The sequence below is a fragment of the Molothrus aeneus genome, chromosome 2 (genome assembly GCF_037042795.1).
Source record: "Molothrus aeneus isolate 106 chromosome 2, BPBGC_Maene_1.0, whole genome shotgun sequence".
Taxonomy (NCBI): Eukaryota; Metazoa; Chordata; class Aves; order Passeriformes; family Icteridae; genus Molothrus; species Molothrus aeneus.
In genome coordinates, this window is record NC_089647.1 from 110,441,034 (window position 1) to 110,460,351 (window position 19,318).

At 43.3% G+C, this 19,318-nt stretch overlaps 1 protein-coding gene across 5 annotated transcripts in view; it reads right to left on the reverse strand.

Annotated features, from left to right (window-relative positions):
* Positions 1–11,856: 11,856 nt before the first annotated feature.
* Positions 11,857–19,318, reverse strand: part of NDP (norrin cystine knot growth factor NDP) — a 37,294-nt gene continuing 29,832 nt past the window's right edge. For all 5 annotated transcript variants that reach the window (XM_066545506.1, XM_066545502.1, XM_066545503.1 and 2 more), the window contains one exon: positions 11,857–12,653. In XM_066545506.1, coding sequence (XP_066401603.1) covers positions 12,426–12,653 — 228 coding nt within the window. In that variant the 3' untranslated portion in view covers positions 11,857–12,425. The remainder of the gene's footprint in view (positions 12,654–19,318) is intronic.

A 19,318-nucleotide genomic window follows, 5' to 3' on the forward strand; every position in this document is an offset into this window, starting at 1 on the left:
TTTGGTGGCAGCTTGCAAGTGATTCTCCTTTTCTGCTTCCCAATCAGAGTCCTGTTGCTGTAATTTTTCTTCAGCAGCCACTCCACCAAGGACACGATCCTTGAGCTCCTCTCCTTAGTTTGGTGGCAAAATTGTTATAACCCTTAGTTGTTTTAACCCTCTCCTTGGAGTTCATGCATCATGAGCTTACCCAAAAGAAAGATATTGTGACAAAATGGTCATGATGCACTCTTACACACCAGGGCATGGAAAGAAACCTGAGGAGATCATTTAATTAACTGCACCATCTGGAGGCAGGATTGGCCATACCTAAACATTTATCTAAGCTTCTTAAAGGCACCTAAGGGTGTGTCTTAACAGCCACCTATGGTATTTCCACGTTTTCTGTGCAAGAATGTTTCTTTCATTATGGATACTCTGAGTTTTATCCCTGCAGCTGCTTATGTTAATATTTTCAACACATTTTTCCCTTACCCTTCTCTTCTCTAGGCTGTACAGCCCAATTCCTTCAATTCTTTCTTGCAGGCAATGTTTTCCTGCCCTCTGTCGAATTTCTCTCCTCTTTACTTTCCCCAGTTAGTGAACATCTTTTTTGAGCTCGAAATTGATCCCACTAATCTGGTTGAAGCATCACTAACACCGAATAAAGTGGAAGGGTTGCTTCAGGTACCTCACAATGCTGCCTAGCATTGCATTTAGCTTTCACATAACAACATAATGTTGACTTATGCTCTGCTGTGACCCACCATAATTCCCCATATCTCCTCCTGGAGTGGGTTTGTATTTGTACTGCTGATTATTCTTTCCTGTCTCACTGCATCTTTCAGGTTTCCCTTCTGTTTGCTTTAGGCAGTGCCTTCCATTTGTCAGGATTGCTTTGAATAATAATTTGTATTTGCAGCCCCTCCTGTTTAATGCCACATGCAAATACCAAAGGCATCCTCTCTATTCCATCATCTCAGTCAGCAGTGGAAATGTGAAGGGCCTGAACTGAGGCAATCTCACACTTGGACAGTGTTTGTGAGTGGCTACTCTTGGTAGGTGCTCTGGGTGCTACTCACCTCTCAGAAGATCCATCTAGACCATGTTTCCTCTTCTTATTTGTTAGGATATCAGCAGAGATAGACTATATTAACAGCATCTCTGTGATTCCTATTGGTCTCCACAGCTGCTGTATGGCTGTACATGGATCTCAGTTCTTTGAGTTAAAATTCTGCCCTTTTTTTCTGTATATTGTACTGTATATTGATCTGCATCTGTGGCTTTCTGCTATAAGAATGATAGTAAGATAATAGATTAGAGTGATGGAATTATTCCTCCTTTTTTTTTCTTTTTTTTTTTTTAAGAAAGAAATAGGTTGATTCAGCTTGAAGATAAAAACTGGAGAGTATTTTTCTACCTCTGCAATGGGTGTCTAATATCCTGTTATAGACCACAAGCATCTGGTCAGAACAATCAGTCTAAAAGGCTACTCAGCTCACCCAGAGATATACACTGAATGTCTGCTCAGGTGAGTGGACTTTAGGCTCAGTTGTCTCACCTGGATCCTCTCCACCTGCAGTAGGAGGTCAAACACAGGCCTGATTCTGGGCCCCTTAATTCAAGAGCCACATCCTGCCTGCTAAATTCTGTGTAACACAGAGGATAACATGCTGTCTTCAGGATGTTCTAGTCAAGTTTTGCTGAATATTTTCAGAATGTAGAAGAAAGCCAGAGAAAGGATAATATTTACAGTGCAAGTTGGAGTAATGCTTCAGCACTGGAATTTGTTATTGCTGATCTCAATAGATGTTTACAGTGGTGGGTAGTGATCTGTAATGTGAAAAGGGTAGTGAATCATCCTAACTGAACTAAGACATAATCTTAAATTACTAATGTTGCTTACAGGTTCATTAATTAGGCATTATCCTGTAAAAAAACCAAGGGGCTGGGGAGAAAAGTAGTGACAGAATGAGAAGCAACACTGTTAAACTTTGTTTCCCTTGTAACTGGAGTTCCTTTCAAAACATCCGCTCTTGAGCACATGAGGAGGAGGTCAGGGTGCTGATTGTGAGAAATTACAAAATAGTGAAGAACTTTTGGCACAGATGCAGTTTCAGCTGACCAAGTCTTTATGGGAAATTTACTAAATGATTTACTTTTCACAGATCTTCAGACCCATTAGGGTGTTGGGGGGTAGAAGATGGGACTTGTACTTCCTGCACAAGCCGAGAAAAAGATGAGAAAGTTATGAGAATCCAACTGAAACAAGCAGGCACTAAAAAACAAGAAAGAAAAGCAGCATCTACTGATCACTCTGTGATATCCATGCAAGATCCTCACTGAGCTGCCAGCAAGATGCCCTCAGTGTAAAGTTGCTTCTGTATAAGTTTGCTGTCCCAAACATCTGCTTACCCCAGGAAACCCTTGAGTGTATGTCCTGGATTGCCAAGCAAATTGTATTCTATTGCCACCTGTATGGCAGCTGTCTGCTGTTCAGTGGGCAGTTTGCCTTATCTCTTCCACACCCACTCCTCCCTCAGAGGGGACATCTGCTGATAACAGCTATTGAATGTCACTGCATGGCTGATATGAGCTACAGCATCCCATTGGGAGATGTGTGACCAGAGGGAGGAGCCAAGCATTCCTGCCTGGATATAATCTGGAGATTCTGGAACACCAGCACAGCTTCTCCACTGGATTCCCAGAGGAACAGCAGCTGCCTCTTCCCCTGGATCTTCAGAGGAAGAACACATCCTTCTCTACAGGATCCCTGCTCCAGCAGAACCAGCCCTGACACTGCAGGAGGGCTGAGTGACGATTCCAGTGGGACTGCTGCCAACACCCTGACCCACAGGGTGTCAGGGTGTGTTCTGACTCTGACAGTGTTGTTCTAGTGTACTGCATTGTTTATTTTATCCTTTTATTTTCTTCTTTAATTAAGAACTGTTATTCCTACTCCCATATTTTTGCCTGAGAGCCCCCTTAATTTCAAAATTTATAGCAATTCTGAGGGAGGAGATCCATTTCAGGACCTGCCTTCCTTAGCAGACACCTGTCTTTCCAAACCAAGACAGTGTAAAAACATGGTAGGCAAAATTTGAGGTCGTCTCATGATTTTCTGTGAGTAGGGTGTGATGTTGCTGGCAGCTGTATGGGTAAGAAAAGTGGAATGCAATGATTTGGCCTCTTCATATTTTGCAGATTTAAGGACCATTCCTGTCCCCTACTGCAGTCTGGACCTTTCCCCTGGTGCTACCAAGGGCATTCTCATTCTTCATCCTCCTAAAGCTGACACAGGCCCTGCCTGTGATGACTGGTAGGACTTTTACAGTGTGCTACCAGTTTTACTTTTACAGGTAAATGGGCCTTTACAAGCCTGGCTTTGTTAGACAAAATGTGACTAATTGCAGTCCCCAGTTGATGTGGGGTTTGCTGCCAGCACAGAGTTTTCCTCCACTTACTCCTGCTACTGCTCTCCAGCATGCCAGATCTCACAGAAATGATGGGGGAATTAGGAACCACACAATTTGCAGCTGATTCCCTATGCTGAGCACAAATCCTGCCTTCCTGTCCCAGTCACAGAGTCTGCCCTCTCTGTCCCACAGCCCAGTGCAGCCTTCTCCAGCCATCCAGTGGAATGTGCTGGGTGCACCCCCTGTCCTGTGCTCCCATGCTCACAGCACCTCCAATCTCATTTTTTAAGTCGTGAAGAGCCTGGCTATTAACTTGAGCTGTGAAAATCAGATTATTTCTGCTTTCTCTCCTTGCAGGGCTGGCCCAGGCCAGCTGTGTCCAGCAGGAAAAGCAGTGGTAAGTGAGCTCCACCTAAAGGCTTATCCTCAGCTCTCTCCCAGAAAGGAAGGAGGGATTCACAGGGATTTCATCATGCCTGAGCCTCATGCTGTGCTCCACCTCCAGGGGAAAGTGTAGGTTACTCAGCAAAATCTAGGAGCAGTCAGTAATGCCTTTTGCCTGCATTGCAGCCAGGTGTACTGCTGACCTAGTCTCATTTTGTATTTATCACCTCTTATTTTATTGCTTTCAAGGTCATTCATGCAGTTATTTTGTCTGACAGCCATGGCACTATTGAGGCTTAAATGCATAAAAATACATTTATGAATATGTAAAAGTGGGGTTGTGTGTGTCTCTGTATGTTTCTCTTTTATAACTCAGTGAAAGACTGTAATATAAATAATTTCAAAAAAGCTATGGTTATCCAAGTCAAGGCTAGAAACTACAGCTTTTTGCATCCCAGAACAAACACTGTCTCATCTTCCCTGTGTGTGCACATACACATCATATTCCTGCATCTATCATTACAGTTTAAGGGGAAAATATCACAATGTTGTGTTCTGAAATTCATGGTGCCTGCAGATGAAAAGCCAGAATTAACACATATATTTCCCCCTTGAGGCTGTTCCAAGCAGGAGAATACAGATGAAGAATGTTGAACTGTCTGTTCCTCATTGTTCAAGGCCCTCCTTAAAGAAGGAATCAAATATAAACAAAGAAACAGCACAGGAGAAATCAGGGAGCATGGGGATGGCTTCTCCCAGTGCAGGGACTCTCTTGTGCATCAAAGGGAATGAAATATGTGAGGCAGGAGCAACTCTGGTCCCTGGAGTGGTAATATTTGAACATATGTAGCTCATATAAGATTAGAATTGCTGTAAAGTTTGCACAGTCTTGCTGCAGCAGGTCCCAGTTACTGGGAGTGTTTGGGCAGTGTGGAGATGGGTCTGACATCAGCAGGGTGATTGTTCCCACGTGTTAAGAGGTGCAGGGTAGGTGAGGAGGAGCAAGGTGGGTGAGAGGGATGAAAAAAAAAGAATAGATCTGTGTTTTCCTCAGTTATGAGCAGCTGACTTGTGAATATCTGATGCTGAGGGCTGCCAATATCCTGAGCAGGTTCTTTGCAGGAATGGATCCTTCCCTCCTTGCCTCCCCCCTCAGCCTCAGGCAGGAGGCTTTGCTGGCCAGGCTTTGCTCTCCCTGAAGTTGCTGATTGCTCCTCTTCTGTGTGAATGAAGGTAGAGTTAAGTCAATATTGAGCACCCTTGAAAAATCCCACTCAGATTTCATTTAGTGTTTATTCAATTGAGTATTAATGGTGGGATTCCTTTGGCTAGAGAAAATTCTTTACTGTCTTTTCATTGAAGTCTACAATATGGTGTCTTAGTTCCCCCAAACATCCTCTGCTGTGTTTCATCTTCTGATATGTTTTTGCCCACAATTACAGTCTGTAGAAGAGAACTACCTTTTAAAATATTTTTCCAGATTTGAGAAATGGCACAATTTCTCAACACCATAAAACAATTTTGTTTAAGTTCCAATAATCTTTGTCAGTGCTGTAAAGGAGAACAAAGCAAGAGTTGGGAAAATCTGCATTTAAAAAGAATTAAACCCATAAAAAGCACAGATGGGAAGAGTAAACACAGACATGCAGTTTTGCATGGGGTCACCCCGATCCCTTTTCTACAAAACATTATGTCTGGAATATTTATTTGGCTCCAATGAGTGACCCCTGATGTGGCCACAGAGAGCTGAGGGACCTGGGAGGATTTGAGCACCAAGTGATGTTTCACTTCAGGAGGATGATGAGTGATTCAGGCCACCTGCTTGCTAAATTTTATCCATCTTGCAAACAGTGGTGAAACACAGCTGCTTTCTAAGAGCAGTGGAGAGGGTCCAGTAGAGGCCTTTGCTCTTCTCCAGGCTTTGAGAAAGGGTAGAGGGCTGTGAGGCTGAAGAGAGATTTCTGTGAAATAGAGCCTTTTACTGTATCTGTACATATACACAGAAATATGGCACAAAGATTGAGAGTTAGTATTTCTAATAGTGTGAAACTGCATCTTGGTAAAGCTATGGGGCTGATTTGTTTAGTGTTTGAGTTCTGCAAAAGCATTTTTAAGACATTTTCAAAGAACAAAGAAGACAGTAAGCATGTAATTTCACCACTACAATACTGTTAGTGTAAGTTCTTCAAATCTAATTTCTAATTTGCTCAGATACTTACCTGGGATATTTTCAGCCTCACAGTTTTAGATAAAAGTCTCTCTGACCAGCAGAAGTTGTCTCTGTCTTTCCTGCAGTGACTAACTGGGAATGTGCATCTGCAGAAAACTCAGCAAACTCAAGCGCAAAGAGCAGCTCAACATTTCTGCCAAGCTGGGAGCCTGCTCAGCTCACTCAGACTGCATTACTGACAACTGCTCTGGAGATTTTACCTCCTCACTTATGCACAGTTTCTGTGCATGATCACCCAAGACAGGGGAGACTCATCACAGACCACTCAAGTGAGGGGTTTTGATCCCCACCTGTTACAGAGTTGGTGACTGAAGATTTCAGGGTAGAGGATTCAGCTCCAAAAATTATTTTGGAGGCAGAACTAGATCCAACAATTCAGAAGCTCTAGTGCTTAGGGTAGGGAGCTGGGGTAATTAATCTTGGCACACAACTTACCACAGCTCCCCAGATTAATCTTTTTTATACAGTGATTGACTACAGTATAAAATATCAGTGCAAACCTCCATTATTTTTTATGTCTGAAAAGCCTCAAAAGAATGGAAAATTATCAAGTCTTGAGATCCATGTAGAGCTTGGAATACCAATTTTGCATCTGAATGAAAACAGCTGTAACTCAGGATTTGCTCTTTAATTCTTTCAAGAATAAAAGATCACATTAATATATGTAGATTAGGTGGGAATATGATTAACTCTTTTAATATTTCATGGGATGCACTGCTGGTTAACATCTAAAGGAAGTATTAATTCTGACTCAGACAAATTATAGATGTCCTTTTGTATTTTCATACATGTTTTTGATTCCTTGACCTTTTCTGAATGGTCTATTAGAAAAAGAAAAAAAAAGAACAAAACACTTTGATATATCATTCTTGGTGCAAGCCAGACAAGATTACTTATTCTCCTTAATGAACTCTAAATTTTCTTATCTTGATACACAAAGCATCTTTTTTGTATAGAATCACCATTTTCAGTGCATTAGACTGCTTACTAACATAGTTTGCAGTTTACTGGTGATTGGCCTCTCTTTTAAACAATAACAGAAATTATGACCCTTTCCTTGCAAAATAAAATGAAGAGACTCACAATTTGGATTTCCAATAATCTTATTTGTACACAAGTTTGCAACACAGCAAATTTAACTGGGTTGCTAATTTCTATCAGCCTGCTGGACTTTTGTAAGAATTATCTGTCTTATTATCTGTTAGCTACAATGTAATCTATTTTAGAAGGCTGTCAGCTCCTTGTCTTTCAAATAATTACAGTCAAAGAAAGCAAGACAAACCCTCCTCTCCCTCCTTACACCAGCTTTTTTTAATTGCATTTGGATTTTTCAAAAATATTTATGCCCCAAGTCAGAAGAAAAGTGCTCTGCTAAGCAGAACTGTGTTTTGTAGAGGGTTTAATCCTACTTCAGGCAATTTCTTCATGAAGCCACCGTCACTAAACAAGTAGAACTAGACACTGTAAAAAACACCCACAGGAGGGAGCTCAGGGGCTTCTTTTTCTCACATCAGGGACTAAGAACTGAGTTTAGAGCAGCAGAGCAGTGGAGTGCTCCTATGGGACAGGGACCTCTTATTTCCCTCCTCTTTCCCAGAAACATTCTGCCTGTAAGTCAGGCAGTCCTGCCTGAGCTTCAGGACTTTGTGGTAGGTCTGGAAGGGTTTGGTGAACAGGTTTAAGCTGTGAAAGCCCACCACAGACTGTGGTGTACCATGGATGTCAGTGAGCTTTACCTCTCCTATTTCTGCATGAGCCCTGTGGCAGTAATTTACAAAAGCTCTGATAAAAGCCACTGGGAGACAGCCAGGCTCAGGAACTCTTGGCAAAAGTTCTTCAAGGTCAGCAGGCAAGGTGAGGTGTTGTCATGGGGGGGATATCTCCAAGAAAGCAGTGAGTTATTCCATTTAATGATTCTTACAAAGGTTGAACAAATATAGTGGCTTTGAAACTGGGAGCAAAATAATTAAAATTTGCTACATCATGGGCTCTTTTATTCTGGCAAATCACAGATTATTTCTGATAGGCACAAACTGGAGGCATTGGAAGGCTTTTCTTACAAGCAAAGGACACCACCAAAGCTCTGGTGTTTGCCTCTGGTCTCCATGTGTGGGAAAATGACTGGGGATCAAAAAATAATGGTACAGATATTATAAGGGAAAACACAGCTCCTTCTCCCTATAAAGAACATGGTCAGTACCCCCCAAATTCCCACACAATCTGGGGGGAACTAAACAGGGAGTGGAGTGGAGTGGAGTGGAGTGGAGTGGAGTGGAGTGGAGTGGAGTGGAGTGGAGTGGAGTGGAGTGGAGTGGAGTGGAGTGGAGTGGAGTGGAGTGGAGTGGAGGAGTGCAGATGCTACAGCTGGGCTCTGTTGAAACCCTTGCAGAGGAGGAAATTTGGTGGTACTTTCTGACAAGCCACACAGCATCTGAAAACAGAGAGATACAAGTGTCCTGCTGTTAAATGAGCAGCTGTGGTTCTTACCCTCTCCTTGGGTAAGAACTCTACTCTGTGTGTGTTGAATGATCTTGAGCTGGCTTTTACTGGGACTGGACCTTGTTAGGATTTTGCTTTGAAGTAATATTTTGTTTGAACAGTCTTTTCAGTCAGACACAATCACCTGCAATTCTTGAACCTTAACCTGTCACTGTTTTATTAATAAAATATTATTCCATAAACTGTTAATGTGAGTCCTTCAGGGGTGCTGGTAGTGTGTGAATGTATGGAGACCGAGAAGGAGGTTTTTGTGTTTGGTGTGTGACACCAAACACAAAAACCCTGACCAAGCAGGCCAAACCATCCTCTGGCACAGCAGGATTATTTCAGAAGAGTCTCCATAACAGGACACTGACAAACTGGTTGGCCCAAGGGTCTTGGCTTTCCTGGGGCACTGACAGATTAATCAAACATTGGGAGTTTGAGATCTCCCCTTTTCACAGACACCATGACTGCAGTCAATCCAGCTGAAGAATAGCCCCAACATTGCCAGGACAGCTGCCTTTCACAAATAAGCCAAGCTCATTTCAGAAACTTCACCAAAAGAGGGGAGGGCATAGGAAGGTGACAGTCAGAAATCTGTATCACCTCACCCTGTGCAAGCCACAGGGTCATCACAGCTCAACCAGCCTTTCTAGGGGGGAAGATGGTGCCTGAAGGGTGAGGTGCAGTGAGAGGGGACAAAAGGACAAAGCCTTCTCATTCAAATCCCAGCAAGAGGATTCTCCAGCAAAGAACGAGCCCCACATTATCTGGAAAGCATTGTCCTCCCTGTTGTTCAATTTAAGAAACACTTACACAGTAGTCTGACTTGAAAAACAGAGCTTTAGTATCCAGAGTGGTATCTGACCAATAAATCAGGAAGCCAGCTCATCTCCAAGCACCATTTAGACTCTTTCTCACCATGAGCTAGACGCTGTAGTTTTTATCTGAAGCCTCATTTTTCTTAGCTTCAATACACCATCTGAATTTAACATAGGTGGCACTTGTGTGCTTAATTCAGAACTGAGTTTCCTAAAATACTGACCAAAAAAGTATCAAAATATGGATTTATGACTGACTTTGGGGAATTTGGTTATGAAGAATAGCTTCACTTTTTCTTAAATGTTAGTATGAATATTGTCTGACAAAGCCAAAAGAATTTGGAAGTCTGATTCATTGTTTAATATCAAATTGTAGATATTTACAACTGTTTTCTTTTGCCATTTATAATTTCTGTTATACTCCTCCCACACATTTATTGGACTCAACAGTTCAATTAGATAATGTTGAATTCACTTTGACATTTATGCCTGGAAACAGCCTTTAAGGTCACAAGGTGATGGTTCCATCAGAGGAACTCAGCAAAAGTGGAAGGAAGGGGCTGGGGGGAGAGGGGAGAAAAAGGTTTTGTTGAAATACAAATTTCTTTTTTGAGGCTGATTTGAGAAGTTACAGTTCTGGGTCTGTGTTAGTGAGGGGGGTTTGGGTATAAATACCAGCCAAGCTCTCCTCTCACTATAGATATTCTCTTTTCTGCTAAATTGGCTCAGGCATGGTCTCTGCTGAACCCTGCTGTCTCTCCTTACCTGAGGACCTCCATCAGTGCCCTGCTGCTCTGCCAGGTCCCATCCACCCCTTTTAGGCACTTGCAGCACCCAGATTTTGTGTCACAGCCCCCCCATTTTGCACTGGCAAAGGAGACCAGAGGCAGCACGGCCCGGGGAGTGGTGATGCTGGATATAGCAATTATCCCTCAAACATTCCCCTTCCTTAGATAGCTGCATAGTACTGCTGGTGGGCAGCAGTGTCTGTGAGCACACTTAGAGGTCATGCATATTTTGCAGTGTAGTTATTTGGCTGTCAAAGGTATTGCTGACGTTTTGAATGAGGACTGGAATTTGCTATATATAATTAACAGTAGGGGGTGGTGCTTTTTTGGATAATGAGATCTTTAGATGCTGGAGGTTGAAAGAGGGTGGAAAAGGGATGCACATATGATCTTTTATATAAAGTAGTCTGGTGATAATGCCCAGCTCACGCTGCCTGGACTGGCCCTTTGATGTTCAGAGCATGTATCAGATGTGAAAGGAATGACTGACAGTCCTGGGACAACACATGGTGTCTAATGAGCTCACTGGGGCTCATCACTCCCAGTTCTGACATTTCAATCTGAGCCCCTCAGCTTCTGGGGGTTGCATTCACCCTTTAGTTTGCCCACAGCTCTGTGTCTTTGAAAACTGACCATCTCCAAGTCACCTCCAGAAGACAGAATTCTTCCCATGTACCCCAAACCTCTCTGAATGGTGTCTGTGCTCTCACCATGTCTTTCCACTGCTGACCGCCATCCTACTCCAGGGTTTGGCTTGCAAGGCCAGTGGCTGTCACCCCTGCATTCACATTCCATACATATTCACCAGGAGGAGGCAGAGGCAGAGGAATGAGGCTTTGCCTGAGCAGCCACAGAAACTCCTGTTACTGAGCTCCCTGGGGACTCCCTGTCACACACAGCAGTGTGCATCCTCGAGCTGCTGCACGTGGCACCTGCTGCAAATAAACTGGGTGGAGCTGAGCAGATGGGCTGAAAGGACTTCCCCTACTTCCACGGGACCCTGCCAGACACTGCTGTGCCAATGGGAGCCAATCCAGCCCATCCCAGACAACGCCTGTAGGACTGTGCTCACAGGTGCTACTGATCCTGAATCCTTACACAGCAAAAGATGCTCTCAACACCCTCATGACTTCTGCCAAACCAATGGCTCAGCCAGGTTTCTGGGAACAGCACAGACATGCTGCTGGCTGACTGCATATGCTGCCATTCAAGAACATAAGAATTTTAATATGAGATAAGAACAGTTATGTTGTTCCCTTGAAGTCACAATAGACTGTGACTGAACCTTCCTAAAATCTCATATTGATGGAGGAGGGACAGAGTTTCTCAGCAAATACCAAATACTATTCCCAAACTTTGGATCCCCTGTTGTTTTGAGATTTAGAATTTGGGGATTGCCTGTCTTTAAAAGGCAAAATGGTATTTGTTCAATGGCGTAAGAACTATAGATGAAAATAAGTCCTAGGTTTAATCATCATTTTGGTGGCTCTGATATTGTACATCAACAGGTCCATTTAAATTAAGAAACTACTCCATCTAGTATGTGGCATTTTAATATTTGATTAGTTTTCAGCTTTTGAATAATGGCTTTTTGAACAGATGTGATGTGTCACATTTCCTGGCTTTTAGAAGGGAATTGTGAGTCTCATGACCTTTCCCTTCCCAAGAGTTGCTCAGCCACTGAACTCTGATGACTCATGGTGCAAATAATTGTTTCAGTGAGGCTGGGTATTCCAAGCATGGCATTTCATATCCAGTTCGCTTTTCAATGGTTTATTTGTAATTTCTGCTAAACCACAGTTAAAGTTATCCAGCATTTGGCCACTAGGTCAGTAACAGATGACCCTTGCCAACGGCACAGATTGCTTTGAAGGCCAGTATAACTAGAAAACTGAGAATAAATTGATAGGTTAAGAGGTTGTCTGTGGGAACTGATGCCCATCCTCTGTCCAAATGTCACTTTCCAGACTGCAGTGCTGTCATCTGGCTGACCTTCTTCTCTGTTCCTCTGCTGCCCATGGCCTAAAGTAAAAGCACCTCTCTGTAATCAGAGCCGAGTCTGAAAAAGAAGAAACTCTCCAAAATATCCTTTCAGAAAAAAAGAAAGGCTTCTTAAAAACAAGTCCTTGTGCTTTCACCTTTATCACAGCCCACACTACAGCACCAGCACCATCCAGCAACCCAGGATATTTTGTACTTCTGCTCTCAGATTCAATCCAGCCGGGTTAGTCCTGTCCTCGCTGCAATCCTGCGCCTCGGGTTGTTTCTTGGGGCTCTTCCCCCGCAGCAGCACCCCCTTGTCCCCTGTCTGCCACGCCCCTGGTCCCTAGGAGTTGCACTCCTCGCAGTGGCAGGAGAGGATGTAGCGGTAGGTGGCCGTGAGCCGCATGCCCCCCGAGCAGCGCAGCCTCATGGCCTTCAGCTTGGAGGTCTGGGGCCGGCAGCAGTGGCAGCTGGAGCGGAAGGGCTGCTTCAGGACCGTGCTGAAGGACACCATGGGCTCCGAGCGCGACGTCTGGCTGCAGCGGCCTTCGCAGCGAGCCAGCAACACCATCTGCCAGGGGAAGCACAGTGGTTAGTGTTATGAGTAGAAAAGCTGCCCTGTTTTTAAAAAAAAAAAAAGTTGCAGAGTTCACAGGTTGGGCTGGTTGATGCCAGGGTGGAGTTCTAACTGTTTGTTGTTTGTTGTTGTTGTTTACAACATCATACCTGAAAACAGGTAGTTTTCATTAACTACCTGTCCTTGATGGCTGAGAATTCCCCTTTTGTCGAGTGGCACCCTGCTGCTTCCTGAAGGATGGCACTCAGATGGTGAAGGGGAGGGGACATCGAGTTGGCACGCAAATGACATTGGAGCCAGCATGAAACGGGAGAGACCCCTCACCACACCTAGCCAAAAACCCCTAAAAACAAGAGCCAACACAAAATTGACTGATCAAAGTGAGTCTAGATGTGAGGAATAGAATCTAGTATCCACTAAGACCCTTTTTACCCCTCACCCCAACCTAAAGATGCTGGCTAGAGAGAGGACATCAAATGTCAAGCCAAAAAAGGGGGAATCTCCTGATAATCTCATGAGGATGGAATCCCCAGTTCTGCCCACAGACCAGTGGACAAAGCTGCGCTCTTCCTTCTCTTCCTTCTCCTCTGTGCCATTCCTGGGAGCTGTGGCAGTGTGAGTGTCGACCTGTGAGTCCTCCCCATGGGAGCTGATCACTTTAAATAAAGGCATTAAAAAAGAGAAAGGTCTCCTGCCCTGTTTATTTCAGCTAGGAAACGTGTCCCCAGCTCACAGCTGGCACCCGCAGTGGGAGCCTCCTTGCGGCCTGGCTGGGGTTTTGTCACTGCATCCCAGCCCCCACAGTGTGCTTTGCCCCTGGGCTGTGTCTGGGAGGGTGGAGGGGATAAGGTGGGCAGGAGGAATTGCAAGGTTCCTCCTGAAATCCTTGGCACTGACACCAACAAGGACTGCAGGACCTGGACTGACCTTAGGGCTCCAAATGATCTCAGCCAGCCCTGTTTTCCAGACACCATGAGTGCACCCATGACTTGCTGACTCCAGATCCATGGCCCTTAAATCATCAGCCAGGCTGATTGTTTATTTGGGTATTTACCATTGTTCTGAGTATACACACCAACTGGTTCTCATGTCTTGAGTTTAGATATATGAACATGTAAAGTAGAAATCTAAAGAAGATGCTCCATTTATTGCTTTAAAGAAGTATGTTTCTAGCTCATTCCTTTGATAAAGATCACCTTGACCATGTATTTGCAATTTTATGTGTATCTATGTATCATTGCATCAGTTGTGTCTATATAAAATGCACTGCATAGCATAAAGCAGTGAAAATGCTAAAGTTGAACTGGTTGCCATGAAGATTCCCTAGTGAGATTTTCCAAAAACAGTGCAGCTCCAGGTTTCTTCTTCTGAGTTCAAATGTGAGCTGGGACCAGAGCAAGGTAACTCACACAGCAGGAGGCACTAAGGAAGGAGAGTCCCTGAGCAGTCACCTACTCCCCAACAACCCCTTGAGCAGAGGAGATACAGCATTAAGCACCACATAAATCCTGGAAAGGACCCTCTAAAGCTCAGCAAATGATGTGTTAGAAACAGCTGTTACCACCCTGATAACGGGTGTTGTACAAGTTTGAGCAGACTCCTGTACTTTCATGGGGACAGAAATATTAAATCCATGTCAGCTAATTTTGCTTAACCAACATAAACTTCAATATCAGCTTATTATTTCATCTAAAGTAGGCAGTAAAACAGTTGTCTTTCTTATAACCAAGAGAGAACATTACATTTTAACCATGCTACACATATCTCATGTTTTTTTTCCAGAAAATATGGAAGAACAATTACAAATGTGACAGCAAATACTTGACAGTGTTATACCTTTTTGGGCTTCTTTCATTACACAAGCTCAACTGGCTGCAAATCTCTAAGTTATGCAAGCAGGTACATCAAATGTTTAAGTTTCTTTTTAGTCAGAGTTGTAAGGAAAGTTGAGATAAAAGAGAGAGAATATTCCTGAAATCAAGTAGGAAATGCCAGCACTGTCTGTGTCCATGGGAAAGGTTCTGATCATCCATTCTACAGTGCTTAAAAATTACTCTTGCAAGAGTACTTGCATGCTAAATGTTTTGCTTGAAAATGTATTAATATATTAATATATCAACAACTCCATTTCCAGTCAACACAGGTCACAAAGAAGATGTCTTCATGAGCTGATTATCTGTGCTTGGTACCATTTTGCTTCTTAGTTAGAGATGGGCTTTTGTTACTTTCTGACAAATCTGTCATCCTTTAAGATTTGTAGCATAAATTTGTGGTCTCCTTCCTATGGTACTGCATATTCATACATAAATTAACTTCAGCTGTTTGTACTAATATGGTGGGAGGGAAATTTCAGTTACTGTTGAGTCACACCTGAGCTTTAGACCCATCAGCTAGGCCAAGCTCCTTAATAGCAGAGTCTTTAGTGTACAGAAAACATGAAAGGGACAATCAGTGCAGTGCTGTCACCCCATTACTCACAGATAAAGATCCACTTTTCTTCCCTTGCTAAACAAACCTCACTTCCCAGGCAGACAGCTGGTGAAGGTATCTAATTAGACACCAGCTCTGCAGGTATCTAATCCTGCCTGAATTGCAAAGGAAAGGAGCAGACTGGGACATCTGACCCAGTAATTTCCTTCCCAGCATCTTGACAGCCCTTTTTTAGGTGCCCTGCTTTGACCAGTTCACCAGGCTGTGCACTCTCTGTCACAGGCTGCTCCCAAACGTTTGGCTGAACCACTGAATCACAGAATTAACCAGGTTGGAACAGACCTTGGAGATCATCAATACATTTTGGGGGTGAAGAGCAATCCAACAGCACCTGACAACTGTTTGAAGGCTTCAGAGGCAACAGAGTTGAAATCTCCTCAGAAGTGGTGCAGGGGGATGCACAACAGCCAGAAATTGCTTTTTTGGGAGGTTCAGAGAGTCCCTAGGTCCCTTCCAAGCAATCATTTCTATGATTTCAGCCCAAATGTGACAGCACACACTGCTATATAGTGGGGCTGACTTCTGGTGGTTGATGCTTCAGGAGCTGGAAAAATCATTCAGGTTCTGGTACTGTTACCCTAAGAATTTTTATGATGCACGTCTGCTCCTGTATCTGCAGGTACTTTCAAAAAGGCCAATAAAAATAAAACATGCCCTCATGAAACTGGCAGGACTAGAGAAGAGTTGTCCAGAGTAATTATAGGGTAGAAATATCTGATGTGCCAATATCTCTGTCTCAATATAAACAGCTGGCTTCCTAATGCAAACCCGGCCAATATTTAGTCAATGTGCCACTGTATTTATAATTTATTATTTACAATTTATAATTTCTGAGCCTTGCCTTTAAAAACTTGTTTTAATTTGTGGAGGCTCTAATTTTAATCTGCAATTTTACTGGCTACTTAGTTCTCCGTAAGATTAAGGTCAGTATTTATAGAATCACACAGTGTTGGTTTTATTCCTTGTTTTTGAATGACAGTGTAAACTCTTACCAATGGCACAAACCCAAGGTGATAAAGTTGAATTTCAGGCTTAAAAAATATCAAATTCCCCATTTTCATACCTTTTTAACCTTCTGGGCTACCTGAAGTCCTAACCAAAATTTACCTTCCTCTTCATAAATCCAGAACAGCACCAGTGGACTTTGGCAGGTGTGCAAATGAGCTGGAAATAGCATGTACTTTGAAAGTTTTGCCTTTTAATCAATTGCTCTGGCTGCTTATTGCTTCATGTACTATAGTGCAATAGAGATTATCACCTAAATAATTAGTAATGCTATGATGCATTGCACAATGATAGAGTGGGTGTGTAAATATAGTAAAAACATGTGGGTATTTCATAACCTGACACCTCTTGGCTCCCCCTGGCCCCTGCACATGTGAGTTTGTGCATGTCACCTTGCAAGGCTGGATCCAGAGGCACAGTGTCCTATAACAAGGGAGCTACGGGGGTCTATGAGCAGCTAGGGAAGAATATTATTATCATTATCATTATCATTATCATTATCATTATCATCATCATCATCATTATCATTATCATTACTATTTAAAGTCAATTGTCTCACAGGTACAAAAGAGAGCAACCTGAATCTGAGGCAGTCCTTGACTCTGATCATTTGAGCTGTATTCTGGAAATCCAGAAGCTGTGAACTGGTGTGTTATTAATGGTGTTTGTAGTCCTCTTTTCTGCACCTCCAGCAACAAGCTGAAGCCCAAAAGCAGATGGGCTGAGATGCCTGAGAACAGATTTTCACACAGTTCCCGTGGCCTGGCTGCAAACACGCATTACTGAAAATCTCCTGAGCTACCTCAGGAGTTAATGTCTTCAAACATCTGCTAAATCTTTCTTCATCTGCTCTGTGTCTCCCTGGGCTGGATTCTTCAGTCTGAGACTGTCAGTGGAAGCACACTTCTGGCACATCTGGATGAAGCACTTGTGACAGCCAAAACTGGAATTTAGGAGGCTCTGGGAGCAGTGAGGGAACCCAGCACATTGATGGAGACCAGTGGGTCTCCATGACAGAGGTCAGGGTAAATCCAGGCAGTCAGGAAAGGGAATACCTCATGAGCTGATACAAACATTTCCTTGAAGACAAAGGAAAACAGCTTTTCTGAAACAACATGCCTTCTTCCATCCCCCTTTTGTGTCTCTTTTGTACTTTTTGTTACTATAATAAACTATGTTTCCAAAGGATTTGGAAAACTGTTTTCATCGCCTGCCTGAGGCCACGAGCAAAAGGGATTTTAATGATTAAATTATATTGGCTGGATGTTTAACAAATCTACTTCCCATGTGGGTGCAATTGGCAGCCTCCACAGAGAACCCCAGTGGACATGATCCTTTTTTCAACCAGGACAGACAGCAAACATAATATATCTTACAATTTCTGAAGCCACTTTTGACTTCTGTAACTCTACGCTCCACCAAAAGGGAAAACACATGGAGTGAGAAAGGATATCACAGTGAAACCATCACCCCAAAAAAGGGCAAAGTCTCTGCTTGACACTGTCATTCCAAGCTTCCACAATGGAAACTTGGTGGAAACAAGAGGTACCACAATTCCCGCAGCTGCTCCCACAGAACTTTCCTTTTTTTGTCCTGGTTACATTTTATCACAATGTATATATATAAACAGATATATATAAACAGATCACAATGTATATATATAAACATTTGATCTAGTTTTAATTAGCATGTCTAATATTCCTCTGTGTTTAATATGCTACTAGATCCAGAACAGAAGCCATATGTCTACCAGAATGATTCAGATATCTAACTAAGACCTTAAAACAAAACAAAACAAAACAACAACCAAAAAAAAAAAAAAAAAAAAAAAAACCACCAAAAAACCCCAAACAACATTTAAAAAGCTTGAATTTTCTGGGAAATTATTTCACTTTGTATGGAAACTGTTTTCATTTTCCAACTTCATGAGAAAGTCCATACAATTCACAGTATTGTTATAGAAGTGTTCTTGAAACTGTTGTGGCCATTGGGAAGCCAGAATATGTAATAATATCTTCAAACATGATTTCCATTAAAAGCTTGATTTGAAAAGAATCACTGAGTTTTGCAGCCAGAATTGCTAATGTTTATGTCAACACTTTTTTTCCTCAAAGCTTTTGAATGTTTATGGTTTTCATTACAATGCTTTCTGTGTTCTCACTTCCAGCCCCACTCCTAAAGGCCTGATTGCTTTTTTTGCTTTTCTCTGTCATTGGGGAAGCTAAAAGTGCATTGTCAATGGGTTCTTTTCCTTCCTTCCTTCCTTCCTTCCTTCCTTCCTTCCTTCCTTCCTTCCTTCCTTCCTTCCTTCCTTCCTTCCTTCCTTCCTTCCTTCCTTCCTTCCTTCCTTCCTTCCTTCCTTCCTTCCTTCCTTCCTTCCTTCCTTCCTTCCTCCCTCCCTCCCTCTCTCCCTCCCTCTCTCCCTCCCTCTCCTTTGGTCTGACAGGTGATCACAAAGGTCCAGAGAGGGGAGGGCTGTGGCACACAGATCCCTGTAAATGAAAACCACCTACACATCTACACTTTGTCTCTTTTGCCTCTTGCTGAAGTGAACTGCAATAAAATCAATATTGCACAAAGGGATGCACATCTGCAGTTCTCTGTGTTAATGCCATGTGTCTCCCAGATGGTAGGGAGTTCTAGTCTAGCCTAAATGCAAACCAAAAGACCTCTCCTGAATCTCAAGTAATGGGTGATTTTGCTGTTTGGATTCTTAAGAAGTAGGGCAAAAGTCTCTGGGCTCCCACTGCTGTGAACTAGGCATGGTTATGCAAAACCAGCAGCCAGCACTGCTGAGAGAGCAGTGTGAGGCAGCCCAGAGCAGAGCAGGCTCCCTGTGCCCCATTTTGAGGCTGTCAGCCACTCTGTGCTGAGCAGGCACAGGATGAGCCTGGCTGCAGAGTTTTGGCCAGGGCAGCAGCTGTGCTGGTGCACAGAGCACCCAGCAGGTCTTATTTTCTGTAGGCACTTCTCTCTGTACTTTATCTCAGCTTCTGTGACCTGCAGCTACCTGTGGCATTCCCTCACCCCTGCACTGATTGTGGGAAGCAAAGAAACTCCTGCACACGAAGGCATCTGCAGCCAGCACTGCATCCATCCCAACTCTGGATCTTCTCCTTGTAAATTCTCCCAGGATCCCTGCTGCTGGGGTTTGCCACCAGGCA